At 43.8% G+C, this 20,197-nt stretch overlaps 1 protein-coding gene across 5 annotated transcripts in view; it reads right to left on the reverse strand.

The window, feature by feature from the left end:
- Positions 1 to 20,197, reverse strand: part of SOX5 (SRY-box transcription factor 5) — a 282,904-nt gene that overhangs the window by 101,938 nt on the left and 160,769 nt on the right. For all 5 annotated transcript variants that reach the window (XM_077468726.1, XM_077468727.1, XM_077468729.1 and 2 more), the window contains 2 exons: positions 19,875 to 20,047; positions 18,744 to 18,812 (listed from right to left, as the gene is read on the reverse strand). In XM_077468726.1, the coding sequence (XP_077324852.1) occupies positions 18,744 to 18,812; positions 19,875 to 20,047 (242 nt within the window). The remainder of the gene's footprint in view (positions 1 to 18,743; positions 18,813 to 19,874; positions 20,048 to 20,197) is intronic.

Below are 20,197 nucleotides of genomic sequence, written 5' to 3' on the forward strand. Positions count from 1 at the left end.
TCTAGAGTGAAAGAGCATAAAAATGTTGCCAGGAGATGTATATATATTGCTGTTAGATTCCTCAAAAGCTATAGGAAACCAGTAAGCAACTCAACCCAGCCGTAGCTGAAAAATCAGATCTTGTGAAGTGACCTGCACTGCCCATTACCACTGTTCCCTCTCTGAGATATACAAAAGGCAAAGCTGGATACAACAAACACCTTTGCTGTGTTTTCTAAGGCTGCATTTACACCTGAGCATTTTCAGCTCATAAAACCGCCCGAAAAACTCCTGAAAAACGCCCAACAAGCAAAATCCAATTCATTTCAATGGCACCTGTTCACATCTAAGCGTTTTGTCAACTGCAGCAAAATGCCTGAAAAAAGCCCTAAGCTCAAAAAAGAACACAAGCTTCTTAGCGGCAGATTACAAGGGCTTTTTTCTGCTTTTTACATTGGTGACCTGAACAAAATTGTGGCAAAATCGCCTTTAAAAACCTGCGACTTTGAAATGCTCAGGTGTGAATGCAGCCCATGAGTAAAGTACTATACACAGTCTTGTGGTTTAAGTCAGGGGCAGAAAACCTACGATCACACAGAAAGCAATGCCAATTTATCCCCAGTCAGCTTACAAAATTGATTGGAAAGCCCACTTTACGCATCTCACAAAAACTGGATGGTGACCATCCTTTGGGAAAGGAACTATCTGAAATAAAAATCTATCATACATTCAATTCATACACATGCTGTCTGGAGCACATTGTTCAGTTCGAACAAAATTATAAGCAACTAACTTTTCTTTCAACATTTTTGGTCCAAAATGGTCTGCTGTTGGGGGATTTCATCCCTTCGGTTCAATTAGCACACATGAATGAGTATAATCGGTTATAAGCGTTACACGAGTAAACTTTTACAGACAGCAGCCACATCATGGCAGAATTTTCAACAGATGAAACAAAACATCCAAGAACGGCCAGTTCCCGCAACACCAGTGTCTGCCAAAGCTGCAAATGATCAAATGATTCTCCTCCCTGGTAATTGTTTACCAAAATGATCCAACATAAAATTTCCCAACATCCAATAAAATGTTGTCAATTATTTCCAAAGGCTTGCAAAAACTTTGCATAAACTACCCAATTGATGTGGGTGACATCTGCCACATCATGAAAATCACATAGGACAATTAAGACTAAGACAAAACTTCAGGGCTCCGAAGACTTTAAAAAAAAAAAAAAAAAAAAAAAAAAAAAGTGACTATGGTCTATTTACTAAAACTGGAGAGTGCAAAATCTGGTGCCGCTGTGCATGGTAGTCAATCAGCTTCTAAGTTCAGCTTGTTCAATTAAGCTTTGACAAAAAAAAAAAAAAAAACTGGAAGCAGTTTGGTTTGTATGCAGAGCTACACCAGATTTTTTTTGCATGCTCCAGGTCTGGTAAATCAATTCCTACATAACGTAGATGCAAACCCCAACTGGATGACATTTAAGCCGGCCATAGACTGAGATTTTCTTTCCTGGAACCACGGTTTTCAGGAAACAAAATTTGCTTAATTCCGCCATCAACATCGTCAGTGTTGATTGGGGAGTCTTTTCTGAAAAAAGACTCTTGTTCTCCTGACAGGGGGAGCTATCTCTGCCGGGCAAACACACAGTGATTATTGCTAGAGGCTATAGCCGCTGGCATAAAGTCTCTAGAAAGATCCAACTGGCTGGTTGTACCCAAGTTGATCAGTCGGTCAGCTTGGGTACAATCAGCCTGTCCATACATGGTTCGATTCTCCCTTCTGAGCAGGACGAGATTCAAATAGTCTATGGCCGGCTTTATTTTGTTCTGTGCACGGTGTATCAAACAGTATAACAAGATGACTGCATTAGTACCATTGGGAGACAGTGTTGACACCCTATATCAGGAAATGCCTGAACAAGGACCTTAATTGCAGGATCACCAGCGTTTATTTTTATTAAAGCTGCAGATTTAAAAAAAATATATATAAAATTACATTAAAAGCATGTCAGTGCACGTGCGTTATATGTGCACTGTGGTGTGAATGAGCCCTTATATTCCTATATGAGAGTTCAGAAATTGGGTTTGCATCTACTTCGACAAAAAAACAAAAATCAACATCTTTTACAAACTATTCCTTTCTATTTTTTAATTGTGTTTTTAAATGCACAGTAAATAGTTACAAAATGTAAACATTTGGCGACACAAAAAATTGCAGACAAAAAAACTATAAATCAAAACAAAAAAATGTAAAAAAAATGACCACACTGACTTTATCATAATAAAGAAAAACCTATTTGGAGCTCATTGTGCTACCGGAGTAACATTTGGATCACCGGTTTGATGCGGCGCAGGGGACAGCGCAGTAAAGGGTAATGTATATTGTGGACGGAGTTGTTTTTGGAGATTATGGCGTCAGGATCTTTCGAAGACAGCAGCATTTTCTCTGCAACAAAGGGCAGTTCAATCAGAGTCCCAGGAGGACAGAGGCTGGGAGGGTCCTCGTCTTCTGGCTCTGATCAATGAATGAAACACCTGTTATATTGTAGATGTGAAGAACGCAGTAACAATGGCCAGAGGATGGGGGGGATGCACAATGAGGAAAAAGAGAAGACCAAGAGATAAAACACTTGCTCTCAACCTGCGCCAAGAAAATTATTCGTCCATCTACGCCTTCACTATGGACAAAGCAGAAGAAGGTAGATTGGTCCTGATGTTGTTTTGTGATGGCAAGCTCTGAAGAACAACAGATATTCTACTTAAAGGGGATCTCCACCTTTACAAGGCTTAGATATTCTACAAACATTTACTAATAAGCTCTCTGCATACAAGAAAAACCCTTTATTTGGAGTCAAGGCCCATGAAGATATGTGGATACAAAGAGAAATAATTGATTTGATAAAAGTTGCAGGTACATGCAAATCCCATTATGGTGAAACTTCAGCTACATTGCTAAACACACCCACCCTGAGCTCTGGACCCCCTGTTAGCCCATCTAAGCATTTGCCCCTCCCACCTCATTCAGAACAGCCACCCCATCTGTAAGCCTTGTAGTCACTTTCGGCTGGTGGGTGGCACTTTAGTGGAAAGATTTCAGCTAATTATTTTGACTTAAAGTGTTACTAAACCCACAACAGTAAAATAAGTCTGCATATGCAGTAAAGCATGCATGTTTTACTCACTGTGGAACGAAAGGGTTAATCCTTTGCATTCTGTATAAAGGCTGTTTGATCCTGTCTTTCTGATCCTCTTCTTCCACTGTCTCCAAAAAAAATAACCTGATATTTACAGAGCCAGGGGATGGGCTGCACATGCTCCGTTTGATGTGTATTGCTAGAGAGGTTGTTTTTTTTTTGTTTCCTGGGTGGGTGCATGTTATCAGCACAGGGCCAATCAGCACCATCCAGACAGAGGATCAGGGGAGAATGAAAACTCCCCCTACAAGCTTTAATAGGAACTGATGAAAAGTCACAAGGCTACTATATATACTGCTGATGAGAAAAAGGTATGTATCAGTTTATATTTACTAAAATAATTGCATTTCCATGTTCTGTGTTCTGTGGGAGATCAAATATAATGGAGATGCAGGTTCTAGGTTTAGTAACACTTTAAATGAAGAATAATCTATTTTTGTAGATTACATAGTTAAGTGAAGATTTATAGGTTTCCCTGGAGTAGAAACGGGTATTAAAATGAAAAACGGCATACAATATGGATGATTGGATTGTAAACATCTTTATTTTGCCACTTTATTACAGGATTAAAAATAGCTTGCAGTGAACTAAAAATCCCAGCAGGACTTGCTGGCTTTACAGTCGTCCATTTATTTTCCAAGCTTTGGCCCAGCACTATGGCCTGCTAGCAGATGGATGGACACAGCAAGTACTCGGACACTGAGCCATGCTCAGACTTCTAGTTCTCCACCAGGAGCTGATAAGCTCACTCTGTATAGCAAAGGGTGTACAAGATCTTGCATCCAAACCTCCATTAGGAATTATTCCCAGAACAAGTTGGATTCTCTACCAGCAGATGCCGTGGGAAAGGTGAGGACATGAAGGAACAAGGAAGAAACAAACAAAGCAATTTTGTTCTGAGAACAGGTGCACAAATCATGCAGAAACGACCACAGACTGGGGCTGGCGAACCAAAGTCAGGCTACGCCGGAGAGAGGAGGGTAACCTGCTATTTAATGTAATTACTGTGTTACAACATATAAATGGCGCTAAGTGCTCACGTTTACAATGTGTAGAAAACACAGGCTACTGACGAGACACGAGGGCTGCGCAGAAACACTCTGCCTACATAAAAGGACCAAACAATCGCAAGCTGCCCAACCGGTCACTGTGGCTAGGGATAACGCCACAGTGGTCACATATATTAACAAAAAGGAAACAAGAGGAAAACTCCTCATTCTACAGAGAGATGAGGGACCGAGGACAATACACTGCGTTACAGCATGTCCCTGACACAGGGACATGACTCCCCTTCTATCCCCTTTACCCCTAATAACGTCCCTGGCCTCATCTTTAGTCCCATTTATAGCAACCATAACCCCGATAATGTCCCTGGACTTTCCTCTTATCCCCTTTATATTATCCTTTACCATGATCATTTTCCTGGATTCACCTCCTGTCCCCTTTATATTATACTTTACTCCAATAATGTCCCTGAACTAACTCCATATCCCAATTACTTACCCCTTTCCTGGATTAGGTCTGCGGAACTAGCGTCATATGCTTTTTATATAACCCCTTACCATGATAATGTATGTGGACTCTTCCCTGACAATGTACCCAGACTACCATTCTATCAAATTTATATTATACCTTACCCTGGCAATTTCTCCTGTCCCCTTCATATTATTCCTTACCCCCAACAGTAAGGACTAACTTCATATGACTTTCATACTTCCTAGCCATTTTATATTATCCCTTACCCCTAATAATGTCCACCTCCTATCTCTATTATCCCTTATCAAATAAAGAAAGAGAATGGCAGCAAGAAATAAGAAAAAAAAGAAATGGAGCACCTGCAAGTGATTTGGAATACTCATTCTTTTGTAGAAGCCCAGCAGTGCCAGAGAAAATCAGTTAGACTGATCATAGATGGATTTAAATTCAGCAGGGATAATCTGACTTTCAATCCATCTATGGTCATCCCCATTTGTTAGAAGTTGATCTAATATTGGACTCGTTGTAAATTTGTGTTCGATCAGCACTGCAGTCAATTGGCTGCAGCACTGATCAGTGTATTCTGGCAGCAGAGCACCCGCTGTCAGAATACAATGACAGCGAGAATGACTCCTCTATCCAACTTAGTTGTGGTGATGGGGGAGTCCATTCAGTTATTTCCGATCAGCCTTTTGGCTGATTGGAAACGCAGATCTGTCTATGGCCAGCCTCAGTCACCAGACAGCACCAGCAGAAGATCTGTCACTGAGAACTCAATGTGTCAGTACAGTTCCCTCTATACACTCGCGCCTTCAAGCTGCTGATTGGATACGAGATGATGGAGTTGTGTGTGTGTTAGTCAGTATTATTCTTCATAAAGGGTTGACTTTTCCCCAATATGTACAATCATGCAAACAGTGCTAAGCAGGGTTCCCACAAAAGCCACCTACCCTTACCACCAACCAATCAATTTACCCCTTTAAGAACAAACGTCATTACTTCACTATAGGTGACTCCTCTTGGAAATATCTCACGTTTGGCTGATTAGTATCAAATTGAGTCAGACACCATCCTGAGTGTTAAGGAGTCGGCATTCAAAAACGAGAAAGGCATTTTCCCCCACTTTACAGGCGGAATAATTATCCGCTTTGTTTCTATATTGTGTGGGTTTTTTTTTTTTCCCCCGGCGTACAAAAATCCTTCTACTTATCTCAAGGCTACTTAGAAAAACAATGGCAGCCGCCGTTGCCTGTAACTTGTGCGAGCACCTGATTCCAATTATTTTTTTCAATTGCTAATTACTATTCATGCTGTCGAACGGGGCCGTGCCAGGTGCCAAAAAAAAAAAAAATCCAGTGTTCTATTGAGCCCATATAAAGGTATACAAATAAGAATGCATGCGTTCCATGGGCAGAAGGAAGCCTGTGTACCGGAGGTATTTGCTTTATTTGAAGGAGAAGGCCGCAATGTGAAATGGTGTAATTCGGATCCGGCGAGCGACGCTCGTCCCTCCCTCTTGCCGCGCACTCCTCCGTAAGTGCCTAAGCGTCCCGCTTATCAGTCACTCAAACTGACTTGGCTGTCACTAGTGCACAAAGCCATCGCGCCGCAGCCAAAGACACCGGTAGTTTTCTCTTCAGAACGAAGCGAACACATTTTGACTGCTCGTCATTCAATTTGGCGGAGATGCATCCATAAAGGAAAAAACATCCTGAAGACATTAGCAGAATGCGCTCTTCCATGTGTCGGGGTTAAGCCCTGATTAGAACCCCCCTATACACACACACACCGTTCTGTGTCAGGATTTGCACTGTACTCTGAATGTGACACAGAAAGCCGGTAATCATCATAGTGGCAATACAAGGCATTGCTGAGACTTTCACTGACATCCATCAGACCTTCACTGGAAATTCAAAGATGACAAAGCCGGTTCCCACATTATTCTTCTGGACTTTTTGGCAAAATGTAGAAATTGCTAATAAAAAAGTTTTAGGAGTCAGCCATCTTGAGGCCGTGTTTTGCATTTGGCTCTTTGGAAAAACAAGTAATGCAATGCTTTAAAAAGTTCTAGGCATGTAACAGGAAGTTCTGCTTCTGTGCTCTACAAAGAAGCCATTACACATAGTGCAGTTCCACCCAACATCATCAGCTTTTCTTCCGGTTACTCAGGAAACCTGCACCATTCCCAACTCATATGCAACCTTCAGTGCAAGAACTGATGCATCTTGCAATTGTAGAACAGAAATTTTGGATACGCAAAACTCAGATGGAAGGAAAAACAAAAACGAACAATCAGGGATCAGAATTTTGCAACTGCTGACATCCCGACACAAAAAAACTTTTTGTAAGGGGTTGGATCCAAACAGAAGACCAAGTCCGACTAAATTCCAGGGTCTAGAGGCAGCTGAACTTGGAGGGACAGCTGATTGACATGCAACCTGCACTGCCATTAACTTAATCTGCATTCCTTGCAGCAGTATTCCAGGCCTGAATAAGAAGGAGTTCTGAGCCCCCAAAACACGCTGGATTTATGATCTGACTTCTTGTAAAAAATACATTTTTACTGGACCTGCGACTCGCTCATCCTTTGACATCCTGACAGGTTTCAAAGCTAAAACTACACACGGGGATTATCTCCCACTACTGACCGATTACTAACAAATACAAAGGGTTCAGTCACACAGTGGCACCGTATTAAGGGCTCATTTACACTTGTGGTGGGGGAGCAGTAAAACCCAGCTGCTGAGCTGCAATTGTACCGCCCCTCAACTGCTCTCCTGTTCGTACAGAGGTAGAGACCAAGGGTGAACACATGCAGGAATAATAGCCCCAGTCATGCTCAGAGGGTGGTAGTGATTGGGTAAATGCTTAAAGTGACTGTAAAGTCTAATCTTTTTTTTTCTATTAAAATAACAAACATTATACTTACCTGCTCTGTGAAATGGTTTTGCACAGGGCAGCTCGGATCCTCCTCTTCTCAGGTCCCTGGCTGGAGCTTCTGGCCCCTCCCTCCTGCTGAGTGCCCCCACAGCAAGTAGCTTGCTATGGGGACACCTAAGCCAAGCTGCAGCTCTGAGTATCCAGCCATTCAGACCCGGAAAGGCGGTTCGGCCTGCCCTCTCTCTCTCCTGATTGGCTCACGAGTTTGAGTGATGGCAGTGGGAGCCAATGGCGCCGCTGTTGTGTCTCAGCCAATCAGGAGGGAGAGTCCTGGGCGCCCGAGGCACTTGTGGACATCGCTGAATAGAGATGGGCTCAGGCAAGTATTATGGGGGCTGCCGCACACAGAAGACTTTATCTTAATGCATAGAATGCATTAAGATTAAAAAATAAAATAAAAATAAGTCTGACTTTACAACTACTTTAAGGGTCTCCCCACTTAGGCTGTCAAGGTCTGGTGAGTTGGATGCCGCTGATTGACAAGGGTGCAGGCTGAGGAAAGGTCTGCCCAGACCCAAAGCATGCTGCAGAAATGGGAAGAGCTAGCCCAGCTGCCACACACCTCACCCAGCCCATGTGGTTAGCAGGTAAAAGCAGCCTCAGCCAGACCACGTCCCCAACATGTTTTGCCCCACTACTGGGCTTAATCCTGTATCCACGATTAAGCCCCAGTACGGGGCAAAATACGTCAGGGGCATGGTCTGAATGAATCGAGCTGTGGCTGCTTTTAGCTGCTAACCACTCAGGACGGGTGAGGTGTCCGGCAGCCGGGCTAGCTCTTCCTATTTCTGGTAGTGTAAGGGGCAGCACTGCAGCCGTTCTGCAACTTCTAAACAACATGCGCAGTTGTTCAGTATTTACAGAAGAAAGCAAGAAGTGAGAAGGTGATACAATGCTACCTCATCACCTGTCAACTGTTCTCTAAAGAGTCATCTGAACGCGGATGGCTCTTCAGAGAGCAAAGCAAATGTAAATGAGCCCTAAAAGGTTCCTGTGTGGTATAATCTTTAAACTATATGTAAACCCAATCACTAAAATCTCTGAATTCATGTAATTTCAAAAATGAGTTTGATATTTTTAAATCTTCAGCTTTTATTTAAATACCTGGCAAGCCATGTCTACATGCACTTTAGTGATGGCTACATGACATTTCTCAAGCTGGGTTTCCTGATGGTGACAACATTGGACCATGCCTGTAGAATGTATCGCGACAACTTATAGTTGCCATAAGTCGTCAGTGTGACAGGAAAACAATGCAGAGGGAGACAGGAAGAGAGCGTTGTCACCCTGTAACAGAATTGTCTGAACAAGGACCTTCATATGGCAGGATCACCGGGGACAACTAATAAAAGCTGCACATTATTCACAATTTAGATTTGGGGTAACACATGCAACATGGGTTGGTGCATTACTGAGCCATTCATTTTGAAAGGCACTGCAATACACTAAGGCCGGGATCTCAAAACTGACCTTTAGACTTTAAGTGGGTGGGATTGTAGCCAGTGGGGGTAAAAAAATTCCCGGGCCCAGCATCAGTAAAAATAAACCTCTCTTCAGGTTTGGTGGTCAGGTACATAGCGACTGTGGTCATTAGGAGGAGGAATAGTGCTCCATCATTGGTATTGGGGGGGGGGTTGGCGGAGGAACAGTGCCCCATCATTGGTGTCAGTGGGAGGAACAGTGCCCCAAGCGCAAGATAAAGGCTAGCAAAGGGCCGCAGTGACCACTGACCTAAAGCACCTGTGTTGAAGTGTGCCAGAACACACACTAGTGCATTGCCATTACAGAAAAGGGTAAATTACTATTTTAGGTACACTACTGTATGTTAGCAGCCCATTCATTTTGAATGGACCTCCTTAACACAATGCATGCTCTCACGTGGCATAACCCGCAAAGAAATAAATAAACCCTAAATGATTGAAAATGACTTTTAGAACAACATTAACATGTTAATGGTTACATAATATTTTACGGATTAGGTTTAGATCTACTGAATTCACACCTATGCTTTTTTTATTCTAATCAACAGATACTCATATCAACACATATTAACACGTGCTGTCAGCGCTTTCAGTGTGTGCTGAAACATATTTCGTAACTGCATGTCAACATGCATTGAAGCATGTTGATTTACATCATATTGCGTTTATGTGTGTCATGGAGCTTCGATGTTCATTATGATGCACACTTAAGCTGGCCATACACAATACAATTTTCTTATTGAATTTCCTTTAGATTCATCTTCAGCTGTGTAGTACAAGGGCCTGCCTGATTGCACACAAACTGAAAGTGTTCAGATTTGACCTCATATTATACGGTTTTGGTAAATCTAAAGGAAATCTATAGAAGAAAATTGTATAATGTATGGCCAGCCTAACACACATCTTAACAGAAGCACTGAGATGCATTTTGATGCACTTCTATGTACTTCAATAGCAAACAATAATGCAAAGGTGCAGTTTGCAATGTATCAAACATGTAAAGGATTGTGACACCACTCTGTCTGTCATCTACACCCAAATACTAGAGGAACACGGCTCGCTGCTACGTACTTTTTATTTTTATACTTTAGCCATCATGATACAAAATAGTGGTTGGCTCTTCAAACCCTTTAGAGATTTGGGTCTTGATACAAAAGTTACAGAATTAGTAGAGAAAAGTCAAAAAGGCATAGAGCTGGAAGTCAGACGATAAACAGACACTTAGGCATCCTGCAATGTGACAAATGACGCAGTTATTAAGTGCTCTTTAAAATGTCATTATTAAGAAAGTCAAATGTTTTCAAGATGTCGCACCATTCCTGCGGCTGGACTTCGAATAACCACCCTAGAGGGAAAGTGGGCCTCGGGGCGGCGCCCGAAGGGTTAAGCCCACTGAGAACGATTTCCGCCTGTCTCTCTCCCACCCCAGTGCCTTTTGTTGTTTGATCGGAAGGGTTCCCAGGCATTTATCTGACTTACAGTGGAGGGCGGAGCCCCACTGATAACTGATAGCACATCAGCTGCGGCTCTGTGAGAAACAATTGTTCCCGATGGCTCCGCCGGCATTCTCAGTTGTTTGGGAAAAGGTTGCAGAGTCATGGGAAAGTGGCTGGGACAGAGGCTAAGGGGGGGTGGCCGGGCCCCTGGAAGCAGCCTGTCCCTGTGTTTACAAGATGCAGGAAAACAGCTGCTACTGACACAGCGTCAGCTGGGATGGAGCGATCTTCTTTTACCAGCTTTCTGGGTGTGTCTGGGCCTTATTCACCGCCCGCAGGCCCTCTCCCCATTCATCCTACTGCTTTCCTTACTGTACTCCAGGAGCCTATTGGATGGCTAAAAACATTTCATTTAACAAGGCTACCTCTCCCAAAAAAAAAAAAAAAATATATATATATATATATATATATATATATATATATATATATATATATATATATATATATATATTGGAGATTGGTGGCTTGAGAGTTCGGTCCCTTTCACATTGACTGACCGATTGGGTCCACCTGTCAGTTTTTCAGGTGGACCCGACTGGACCATCCATTGCTCTCTATGGAGCAGCAGATGTCATAGGGCATCCCCCCTTTTTACTTACTTGCACCCTCTTGGATCCAGCGCTGTGCCTGTCTGCAGTTCTTCTCTTCCTGCTGCTGTTAATCAAAGCCAAGAACGTGTCAATAGGCGCAGACAGGGAGCCCACGAGTGCTCCCATAGAAAGCAGCTCTCTATGGGGGCGGTTGGCAGAGGGGAGGAGCGCCGGCAGGGGACTCGAGAAAAGGGCAAGTATAGTATAGTAAGTGTTTGTTTTTTTATAATCAACCACTTTAACTACCTGAACTCAAAAAGATTTAACCCCCCCCCCCCCCTTCAAGACCAGCCCATTTTTTGCGATTCAGCACTGCATTACGTTACCTGACAATTGCGTGGTCATGTGCAATTCTTTGCGCTGTAAACAAAAAAAGACCGACAATTTTGGGGGAAAAAACCCAATATAATAAAGGGTATATTGATTGATATGAGCAAATGTTATGTCTGCAAACTGGGATATTTTTATTTCTTTTACTAGTAATGGCAGCAATCAGCGACTTCTAGCAGGCCTATGATATTGCGGCTGACATTGACACTGACACTTAACACTTTGTGGGAACCAGTGCCACCAATACAGTAATCAGTGCTAAAAAATATGCACTGTCACTGTACTAATGACACTGGCTGGAAAGAGGTTAACATTAGGGGCAATCAAAGGGTTAACTGTGTGCCTAGCCAGTTTTTTTCTAAACAATGTGGGAGGTGCTTTTACTAAAGGAAGACATGTACCCTAGTCCATGCTTTGCAGGGACACAGGATCCATGTCTTCCCTCCTGACAGAACGGCGATCTGCCTCTCTGCTCGATCAGCGGCGGACACCAAGTTTGTGGTACCTGCCACTCTGCTCCTGCTGTGATCACAGCAGGAGCAAGCACTAAAACTGCTATAGTGTGGCCCTGAGGAGGTTAAGTGATGAGGACAGCATGCTTAAATCTGACCTCCAGCCTTCCCTTCAGTCTTGCACAGCTTCTTCTCCTGTACTGAAATGTCTTCCTGATTTCACTGCACACTGTGAGCTTCTCAATCTGCATCAAAGCTGCTACAAGTCAGACAGAGCCTGCCTCATTTACTGGCTGGAGGATGTCCAGCATCATCTAGCCCTTTCCTCCCCACCCTGGCCCACCCTTTTATTCATTGGATTTCAGTTCTTTCAATAATGGAGGCTCAGCATCATATGTGGGTATTACCTTGGGATGCAAGATGCTGTGATGTTTTCAGATGCTATGTGCAGCACCTGCCACCAGCCATGACCTGCCTGTATTGCATAGAGAAGCACAGAGACCCAGTGATTACATCACCGGGTCTAAAATAAAGGTATCATTTAACCCTGGAAGGCAAACTATATATTTTTTCAAAAAGTAGTTTTTACCTCTGAGCTTCTTTATCTTTCCTAACCTAAAGCTGCTAAGCTTCTTATCAGGCATTATCTGTGCTTATTATGAGTGATGATAATAAATAAAAGCTGTAATGCATAGCCCAGCAGTCTGATCGTGTAACACTGCGACTGTAATTCTATATTTACCAGCGGCAACATAATTACAATGGCTGGTTGTATTGGGATCTCAAACTCCCCATCCGTACTGCCCACCAACACAGTAGAATTTAGAGGACAAACCAGGAGACTCCTGGTCTGTGCCGCCCATTCTAGCCTGCTGGAATCTCACCCGCATGTATGCCCATTGAAGGAAATAAATGACAATTGCATGATGGGAATTATAGTTTTATACAATGGTGCTGCACAGTAAAAGGAAGTGATGTTGGTGCTTTCTCAAACTCCTTCTTGCTGAGCTTGCTGCTTTTTTCCCATATCCAGTAGTGAAGTCACAGACATTAAAAAGGTGATTTTTAACAAAAACTACCATATGTAAGTGTGAACTATAATGCCGCGTACACACGACCGGACTTTTCAACATCAAAAGTCAGACGGAATGATTCCAGCAGACCATTCGATCGTGAGTGGGCTGCAGTGGACTTTTGATTTGCAAAAGTCTGACAGACTTTAGAAATGGAACATGTTTCAAATTTTTCCGACAGAACTCCGCTGGACCCAGTTCCTACTGAGAAATCTGCTCGTGTGTATGCTAGTCCGACGGACAAAAACCGACGCGAGGGCAGCTATTGGCTACTGGCTATGAACTTCCTTATTCTAGTCCAGTCGTACGTCATCACGTTCGAATCCGTCGGACTTTGGTGTGATTGTGTGTGGCCAAGTCCGCTCATTCGGAAAGTCCGTCAGAACTCTGTCAGAACTCCGTCAGAACTCCGTTGAAAGTCTGTCGGACCTAGTCCCTTGAAAAGTCCGGTCGTGTGTATGCAGCATAACTGTCAAACATGCTTGTTTTTTACTGCTGCACTATATAATATAGTAGTGTATAGTATATAGTGAGATTTCAAATGACCTTGAAATTCAGTTCTACCTTTTTTTTTTTTTTTGGATTGGATTAAAAATATATAATAATCATAATAAACAACATAAAACAAAAAAAAAAAAATTTGACATACACAAATGGAAAGCTCTATCAGATAACACAAGACCTTTTCAGATATTGTGGTAGATTTACTAAAGGCAAAAAGATTGTGCACTTTGCAAGTGCAGTTGCACTAATTTTCCCCAGAGATTAGTGAATGTGGTGAAGCTGGACTTTGTAAAGAATACCCAATCAGCTGCAAGGAAAATAAAGAGAAACAACATCATTGCTTGCACATGATTGGACGATGCAAGTCAACTGAGCTTCACCGGATTCACTAAGCCATTCTCTCTGACCAGTCCACAAATGATATCTGATGGAGAACAATCATCACACATGATGAAGAAAAGAAAAAAAAATCAAAAATGGGTTCCAATATTTTGGTCTTTTCAGTTTTCAAGAAATAAAATGGGTCATATGAGAATATTTTTGAATTGCTCCCTTACAGCGTTCCCTCCCGCTAATGTTCTTACTACACAATGACAATGCTGAGGGAGAGAGAGAAAAAAAAAGTTAATGAAGGAACCTGGCAGGGGCCGCACAGAGCCCCCTTTGTCTGCTCCTTGTAGAACATAATCATTCAACGTCAATGTTCCATGAGGTGAATTACACCACTTCCTGAACAATAAATTTCAGCCTGTTTATTTGAAACTCTGGGTTTGTCTGAGCCGTGGACTGATAGATGGGGTCTGCCAAGGTGAGGGCCCGGCACAACAAGGGCCCGTTCTGTTTCTACGGCTCGTTTCTTTTTTTTTTCACGGTTTCCGAAGAAAAAAAAAAACTTTCAGACCCGGGTCTTTGAAAAACTATTTAGGTTCTGCTCCGGTTGGTAGGCTGACCGCCAGGAATTTCCTCATTATGAGCCTAAAGGAAAACATTGCTAACAACATTCTGATTTACTAACAGGTATGTGCGTTTGATCACGTGTCAATGTTGTGCGGATGCACGATCTACATTTGTGAGTTTTATCATTAGTTTGTGACTAGGCTATAGTAAATATGTGCTGGATTTACTTACAAGTATGGTATGCTATCAGATGTACACTCCAGCTATGCCGAGACCTGCTGGAAATAAAAACGTGGTTTTCTCCAATTTATTTTTGGGTCTACCTAAACGCCATTAGTATTTTATGTGCAAAACAACCTGGAAAAAACCTCACATATATCGTGACATGCAGGTTAGATGGTCACATTTTTTTCAGTTTATTTAAAAGAAAACATGGGGTGCACATTCATATGCGCACCTTACAGAAATCAAAGTCATAACAACTACATTAACCAAATGTTCAGTGAGCACAGCAAACGAGGACAACACGTACGCAGTGCACATTAGTGAACAGATGGTTAGATCTAGGTTCAGAGATTGTGAACATTCGATCACATACACGGACATGTCAATCAACTGGATTCTTGCACTGTATCAAGAGCAAAGAGGCCTCCAAGATTCGTTTTTTGCAAAACTTTATTGTTCTGCACAGTTACGCCTCACCCAGAACATCCTCACTGATGCATATCACCTGGAAAGAGCTTCATTCTAGCAAACAAGCTGCACCCACATTCAAAGATACCGGCAGACACTGAGCTTGGAAGCAGGGGCTGTGGCCAAAATGTTCGCTGGTGGTAAATTAATCATTGTCATTTACAACATATGGAACTAAAAGATTCACCTATGGTGAATGTTTGCTTGTGTTTTGGACAAACACACCCAAATGTGCAGGAAAAGGCGTGCCGTACATCTTGTGAAAAAAAATAAAAATAAATCACGCTTTGTTAAGATGTGAATGCAGCCTTAGCCTGGGTTCACACTTGTGTGGTGCAGGACACCGCATGCAATTGGGACAGGAATCACACTGCATTACTATTCAAATCATATGCAACACCCTCCCAATCAACATTATTTTTAATCTTCATGCTGCTAGAATTAGTAAATGGATAGGAAAGTATATCATACTTACTTTTTTTTTAAAGTGACTGTAAAGTCTTTTTTTTTTTTTTTTAATAACAAACATGTCATACTTACCTGCTCTGTGCAGTTGGCTTTGCACAGGGCAGCCCAGATCCTCCTCTTCTCAGGTTCCCATCTGGTGCTCCTGGGCCCTCCCTACAATCGAGTGCCTCCACAGTGAGGCGCTTCCTATGATGACACTGGAGCAGAGTCACAGCTCTGGCTGACTTTGGACAGCAGAGAGAGCCAACGGCGGCGCTGCTGTGTCTCAGCCAATCAGGAGGAGTGTCCTGGACAGTTTAGACATTCATGGACATCACTGGAGAGAGAGATGGGGCTCGGGTAATAATTAGAGGAGTGCTGGGTTGGCTGCTTCACACAGTTTTTTTTTATCTTCATGCATGAAGATAAAAATAACCTTCTGCCTTTACAACTCCTTTAAAAGTGGTTCTCCCCCCTTAAGTGGAAGTTCCACTAATCTGATCCCTCCCCCCCTCCGGTGCCACAATCGGCACCTTTCAGGGGGGAGGGGGTGCAGTTACCTGGATCCAGAATCCAGGTATCTGCACCCACTTCCGGGACAGACCACTGCAGATGCCCGCCCCCCCCCCCCCCCCCCCCCCGCGGGGTTCTGGAAAACACACAGTTCCCAAGAAACAGCGGGGACCAGCAGAGACGCGCAGAGCGACTCGCGCATGCGCAGTAGGGAACCGGGCAGTGAAGCCGCAACGCTTCACTTCCCGATTCCTTGTCAGATGATGGCGGCGTGGGCAGCAGAGAGATGAGCGATCGCTCATCATCTGCCACCGACATCACTGGACCCTGGGACAGGTACCGTATATACTCGAGTATAGGCCGACCCGAATATAAGCCGAGGCCCCCAATTTACCCCCAAAAAAACTGGCAAACTTATTGACTCGTGTATAAGCCGAGGGTGAGACATGCCTGTCCATCCCTGTGTGTGTGTCCGTCCATCCCTGTGTGTCCGTCCATCCCTGTGTGTCCGTCCATCCCTGTGTGTCCGTCCATCCATCCCTGTGTGTGTGTGTGTCCATCCATCCATCCATCCCTGTGTGTGTGTGTCTCCATCCATCCATCCCTGTGTGTGTGTGTCTCCATCCATCCATCCGTGTGTGTCTCCATCCATCCCTGTGTGTGTGTGTATCCATCCATCCCTGTGTGTGTGTGTGTCTCCATCCATGTGTGTGTGTGTGTGTGTGTGTGTGTGTGTGTGTGTGTGTGTGTGTGTGTGTGTGTGTGTGTGTGTGTCCAGCCTACCTGTGTCCCGAGCCTTTGTCCCGAGCCTCCGTCCCGTGCCTTGCCTCCTTGCCTCCGTCCCGTGCCTTGCCGCCGTGCCTTGCCTCCGTCCCGTCCCGTCCCGTCCCGTGCCGTGCCTTGCCTTGCCTCCGTCCCGTGCCCTCTTCGTCGGCGCCTCGGCGGCCATTGTAAAATTCAAAAGCTGCGCCGCCGCCTTCGCCTGTGATAGGCGGAACACTGAATTTCCCAGCAGCCTGTGTTCCGCCTATCACGGACATCGTATCATCCTCGTCCGTAGTACGAGGATGATACGATGTCCGTGATAGGCGGAACACAGGCTGCTGGGAAATTCAGTGTTCCGCCTATCACAGGCGAAGGCGGAGCCGGAGGCGCGGCTTTTGAATTATAGAATGGCCGCTGTCTGTCTGCTCGACACGCTGATCGAGCGGGCAGACAGCGATGACTCGAGTATAAGCCGAGGGGGGCACTTTCAGCCTCAAAAAAGAGGCTGAAAATCTCGGCTTATACTCGAGTATATACGGTAAGTGTCAATTTATTAAAAGTCAGCAGCTGCAATATTTGTAGCTGCCGGCTTTTAATATTTTTTTTTTAAGGTGCAGAACTGCTTTAAAAACTTTTTTTTTTTTTTTTTTTTTTTTTTTTACACATTTCTTCAGTTACTTCCTGGTTTCTTGCCTAAGCAAATTATGTCATACATCCCAGGAGTCTTCAGGAGAGGAGAAGAGGAAGAGGAGCTTTCTCAGAAAAGCATTCTCCTGCATGCACGCTTGACCTAAGGGCAGATGGATCCCAGGAAGTAAATACTACATGAATCATCTGCCCTTACCCAAGATGGCAAGGGCCAGAAATGCTAGGGATTGTTTTTTTAAAGTGATTTCTCAACAAAATAAAGCATGAAAACTTGGATGGATGTGGGGAGTTTGCTTTGAATACTAAAAATTTATTAAATAGTGTTTTTGGTTTGTGGTGCTCAGATGCAGTGTAGTTCCACTTTAAAACATACACTGAACAACACATGCGCAGCTTTGTCGAAATTCCTAGCACACGGAATGCCTGCGCATGTGTAGGATTATGTTATCTCGCACCAGTCATGATAGCTGAAGACTAGCATCCAGACCTGGCAGGCTTCAGACTATTGGCGTAGCGATAGGTATTGTGAACCCTAGTTCCACTTTAACGCTGCATTTTCTAATGACATGAAAAGCCCACAATGCAAATGTGCTTAACGATGTCCAAGCTTTAGAGAGCAGCCAATTCTCTTTAAGGCAAGGAGGAACATTTTTTTTAACCCAAAAAAAGTAATTTAGCAAAGCTGACATGTACCCTGCTGATTTACAGGAAGCGTGGATTCTAAGTGATGCTCTAAAAGATTCCAAAAAGTCAAAGCAACTCCCACTCCGCACCTTACTTTATATAACACACTATAACAGTAGTTGTCAATTTACAAGGTATAGGGGGCCTCAAATGTGGTCCCTGATGTCTCCACAAGGCCAAATATAATATTTATTAAATGTATTGCTACAGAAAAATGTCAGACTGAAGACTTGCTAGAGGAAGTAGTCAGAGAATGTTTTACAGGAATGGTTGGAGACTGTGGACATCTAACATGAAACTGCTAGAGATCATGGTTATTAAAAGCACCTTTACAAATCAATCCTTGCACCATTGACTGCTGGGGCCCTCAGGCCAGATCTCAAACATCAAAGGTCTGCATGTGTGCCCCAGGCCACAGGTTAGGAACCAGGACACTAGAGTCAGGACAGGCACACAACAACTTGAAGATGTGCAGGGTAGGGGGCGCTGGGATTTGTGGTTCCTTCAGAACTCTAAACAATATGGGTGAAGGCAGCCAATTACAGCACAGCAAGGAAGATGTAACAAATGATGTCTTACCTGGATTTGTTGCTGCAGTAAATTGATTTTATGCTGTTGCTGCAATAGTTGTTGCTGTTGTCTGGCAATCTGGGGAGAGATTTAGATTCAGGTTATATTTGCCTATCACGCCTCCAATTAATCTTTTATCGCTTCCATCAGCTCATCCCCCTTTTGTACCACTTGTCTCACCCTATTGGATTATAAGCTCTTATGAGCAGGGCCCTCTTAACTCTTTTGTATTTTATTGTATTGTAACCGTATGGTCTCCTTTTTATATTGTAAAGTGCTGTGTAAACTGTTGGCTCTATATAAATCCTGTATTATAATTATCATAATCTGTGGGGGAACTATTAAGAAACACAAAATGCACAACACAGGGCGGAGGGAGAGAAGGCAGAAAGTAAGAGTGATAGGCGCCTTCTGTCTCCACTCATTTTCTCTTGAAGTTAGTTACAGAAGCTAAACGCCTGACAGTGCTGTTTCAGGTCCTAGAAGACAGTGATGGCGCTTACCCAGGATACAGAGTTCAGGCAGAAGTTAGGAGGTGGGAACCCTATAGAAAAAGAATTGCTGGCTCATAAAGGGTGTCTTTCTCCCTCCACTTATTGCTTAGTGAAAGATTAGAATTACAGAGGGAGAAGGCAATGAAAGCTGTGTATTCACATTACAAATCAGTATAAAATGTATATGTCCATGTGAAAATTAACTTGGGTGAAGGCTGGCGGGCTTCTTATATCTGGGTACTCCAGAAGTAAGATTTCACGTCTGTAGTTTTTGGCTCCATTTCCGCCCCCCTTGGGGTGTTCCCACTCCTACTGCTGCAGAGCCCCTCCTAATAGCCACAGCAAGGGTGCAGACACTGGAACTTTGTGTAGAGGTCTCACCATCATCCCTTAGACAGGGAAATATTAGTTCTGGGTGGAGCAAATCTTTAAGGCATGCCACATGCAGCTTTGGAAATTTGGAGGGAGATGTAAACAGAAGCCGCTGCTAAGGGATGGTGCACATCGAGCTACTACCTGTCTGGTCACAAGGGATATTGATTGAACCTCCCTGCACGGTAGGGGTCTTTTTACATAGCAGGACACCGTGCCGACATCCAGGGACATGGGGTCTGACAGCGGATATAAATCGATTGCCAGGTCTCACCTGTTCTTGCTGCTGTTTGGCCAGCTCCATCTGCTGGCGCTGTTTCTCCATTTGCGAGGCGGCCAGTTTCTTCTGCTCATCGTGGGCTGCCAGCAGCTGTTCCCGAAGACTGGTCAGCTGATTGATCATTGCCATCAACTGCCGCTCCTTCTCTGCCAGGCTCTCAGGGGTCCCTATGGGGGGGAAAAGAGGGGAGAGTTAAAGGGACTGTCCTCACATACTCAAAGTGTCCCTGTCCCTCGCACACAAACGCAGACTAGTTCTAAATTAGAAAAAAAAAAAAAGTTCTACACTGAATGAAACTGGAGTACCGCCACCACTCC

Source organism: Lithobates pipiens, unplaced genomic scaffold, assembly GCF_037356315.1.
Source record: "Lithobates pipiens isolate NorthernLeopardFrog02 unplaced genomic scaffold, aLitPip1_a1.2 Scaffold_8, whole genome shotgun sequence".
NCBI lineage: Eukaryota > Metazoa > Chordata > Amphibia > Anura > Ranidae > Lithobates > Lithobates pipiens.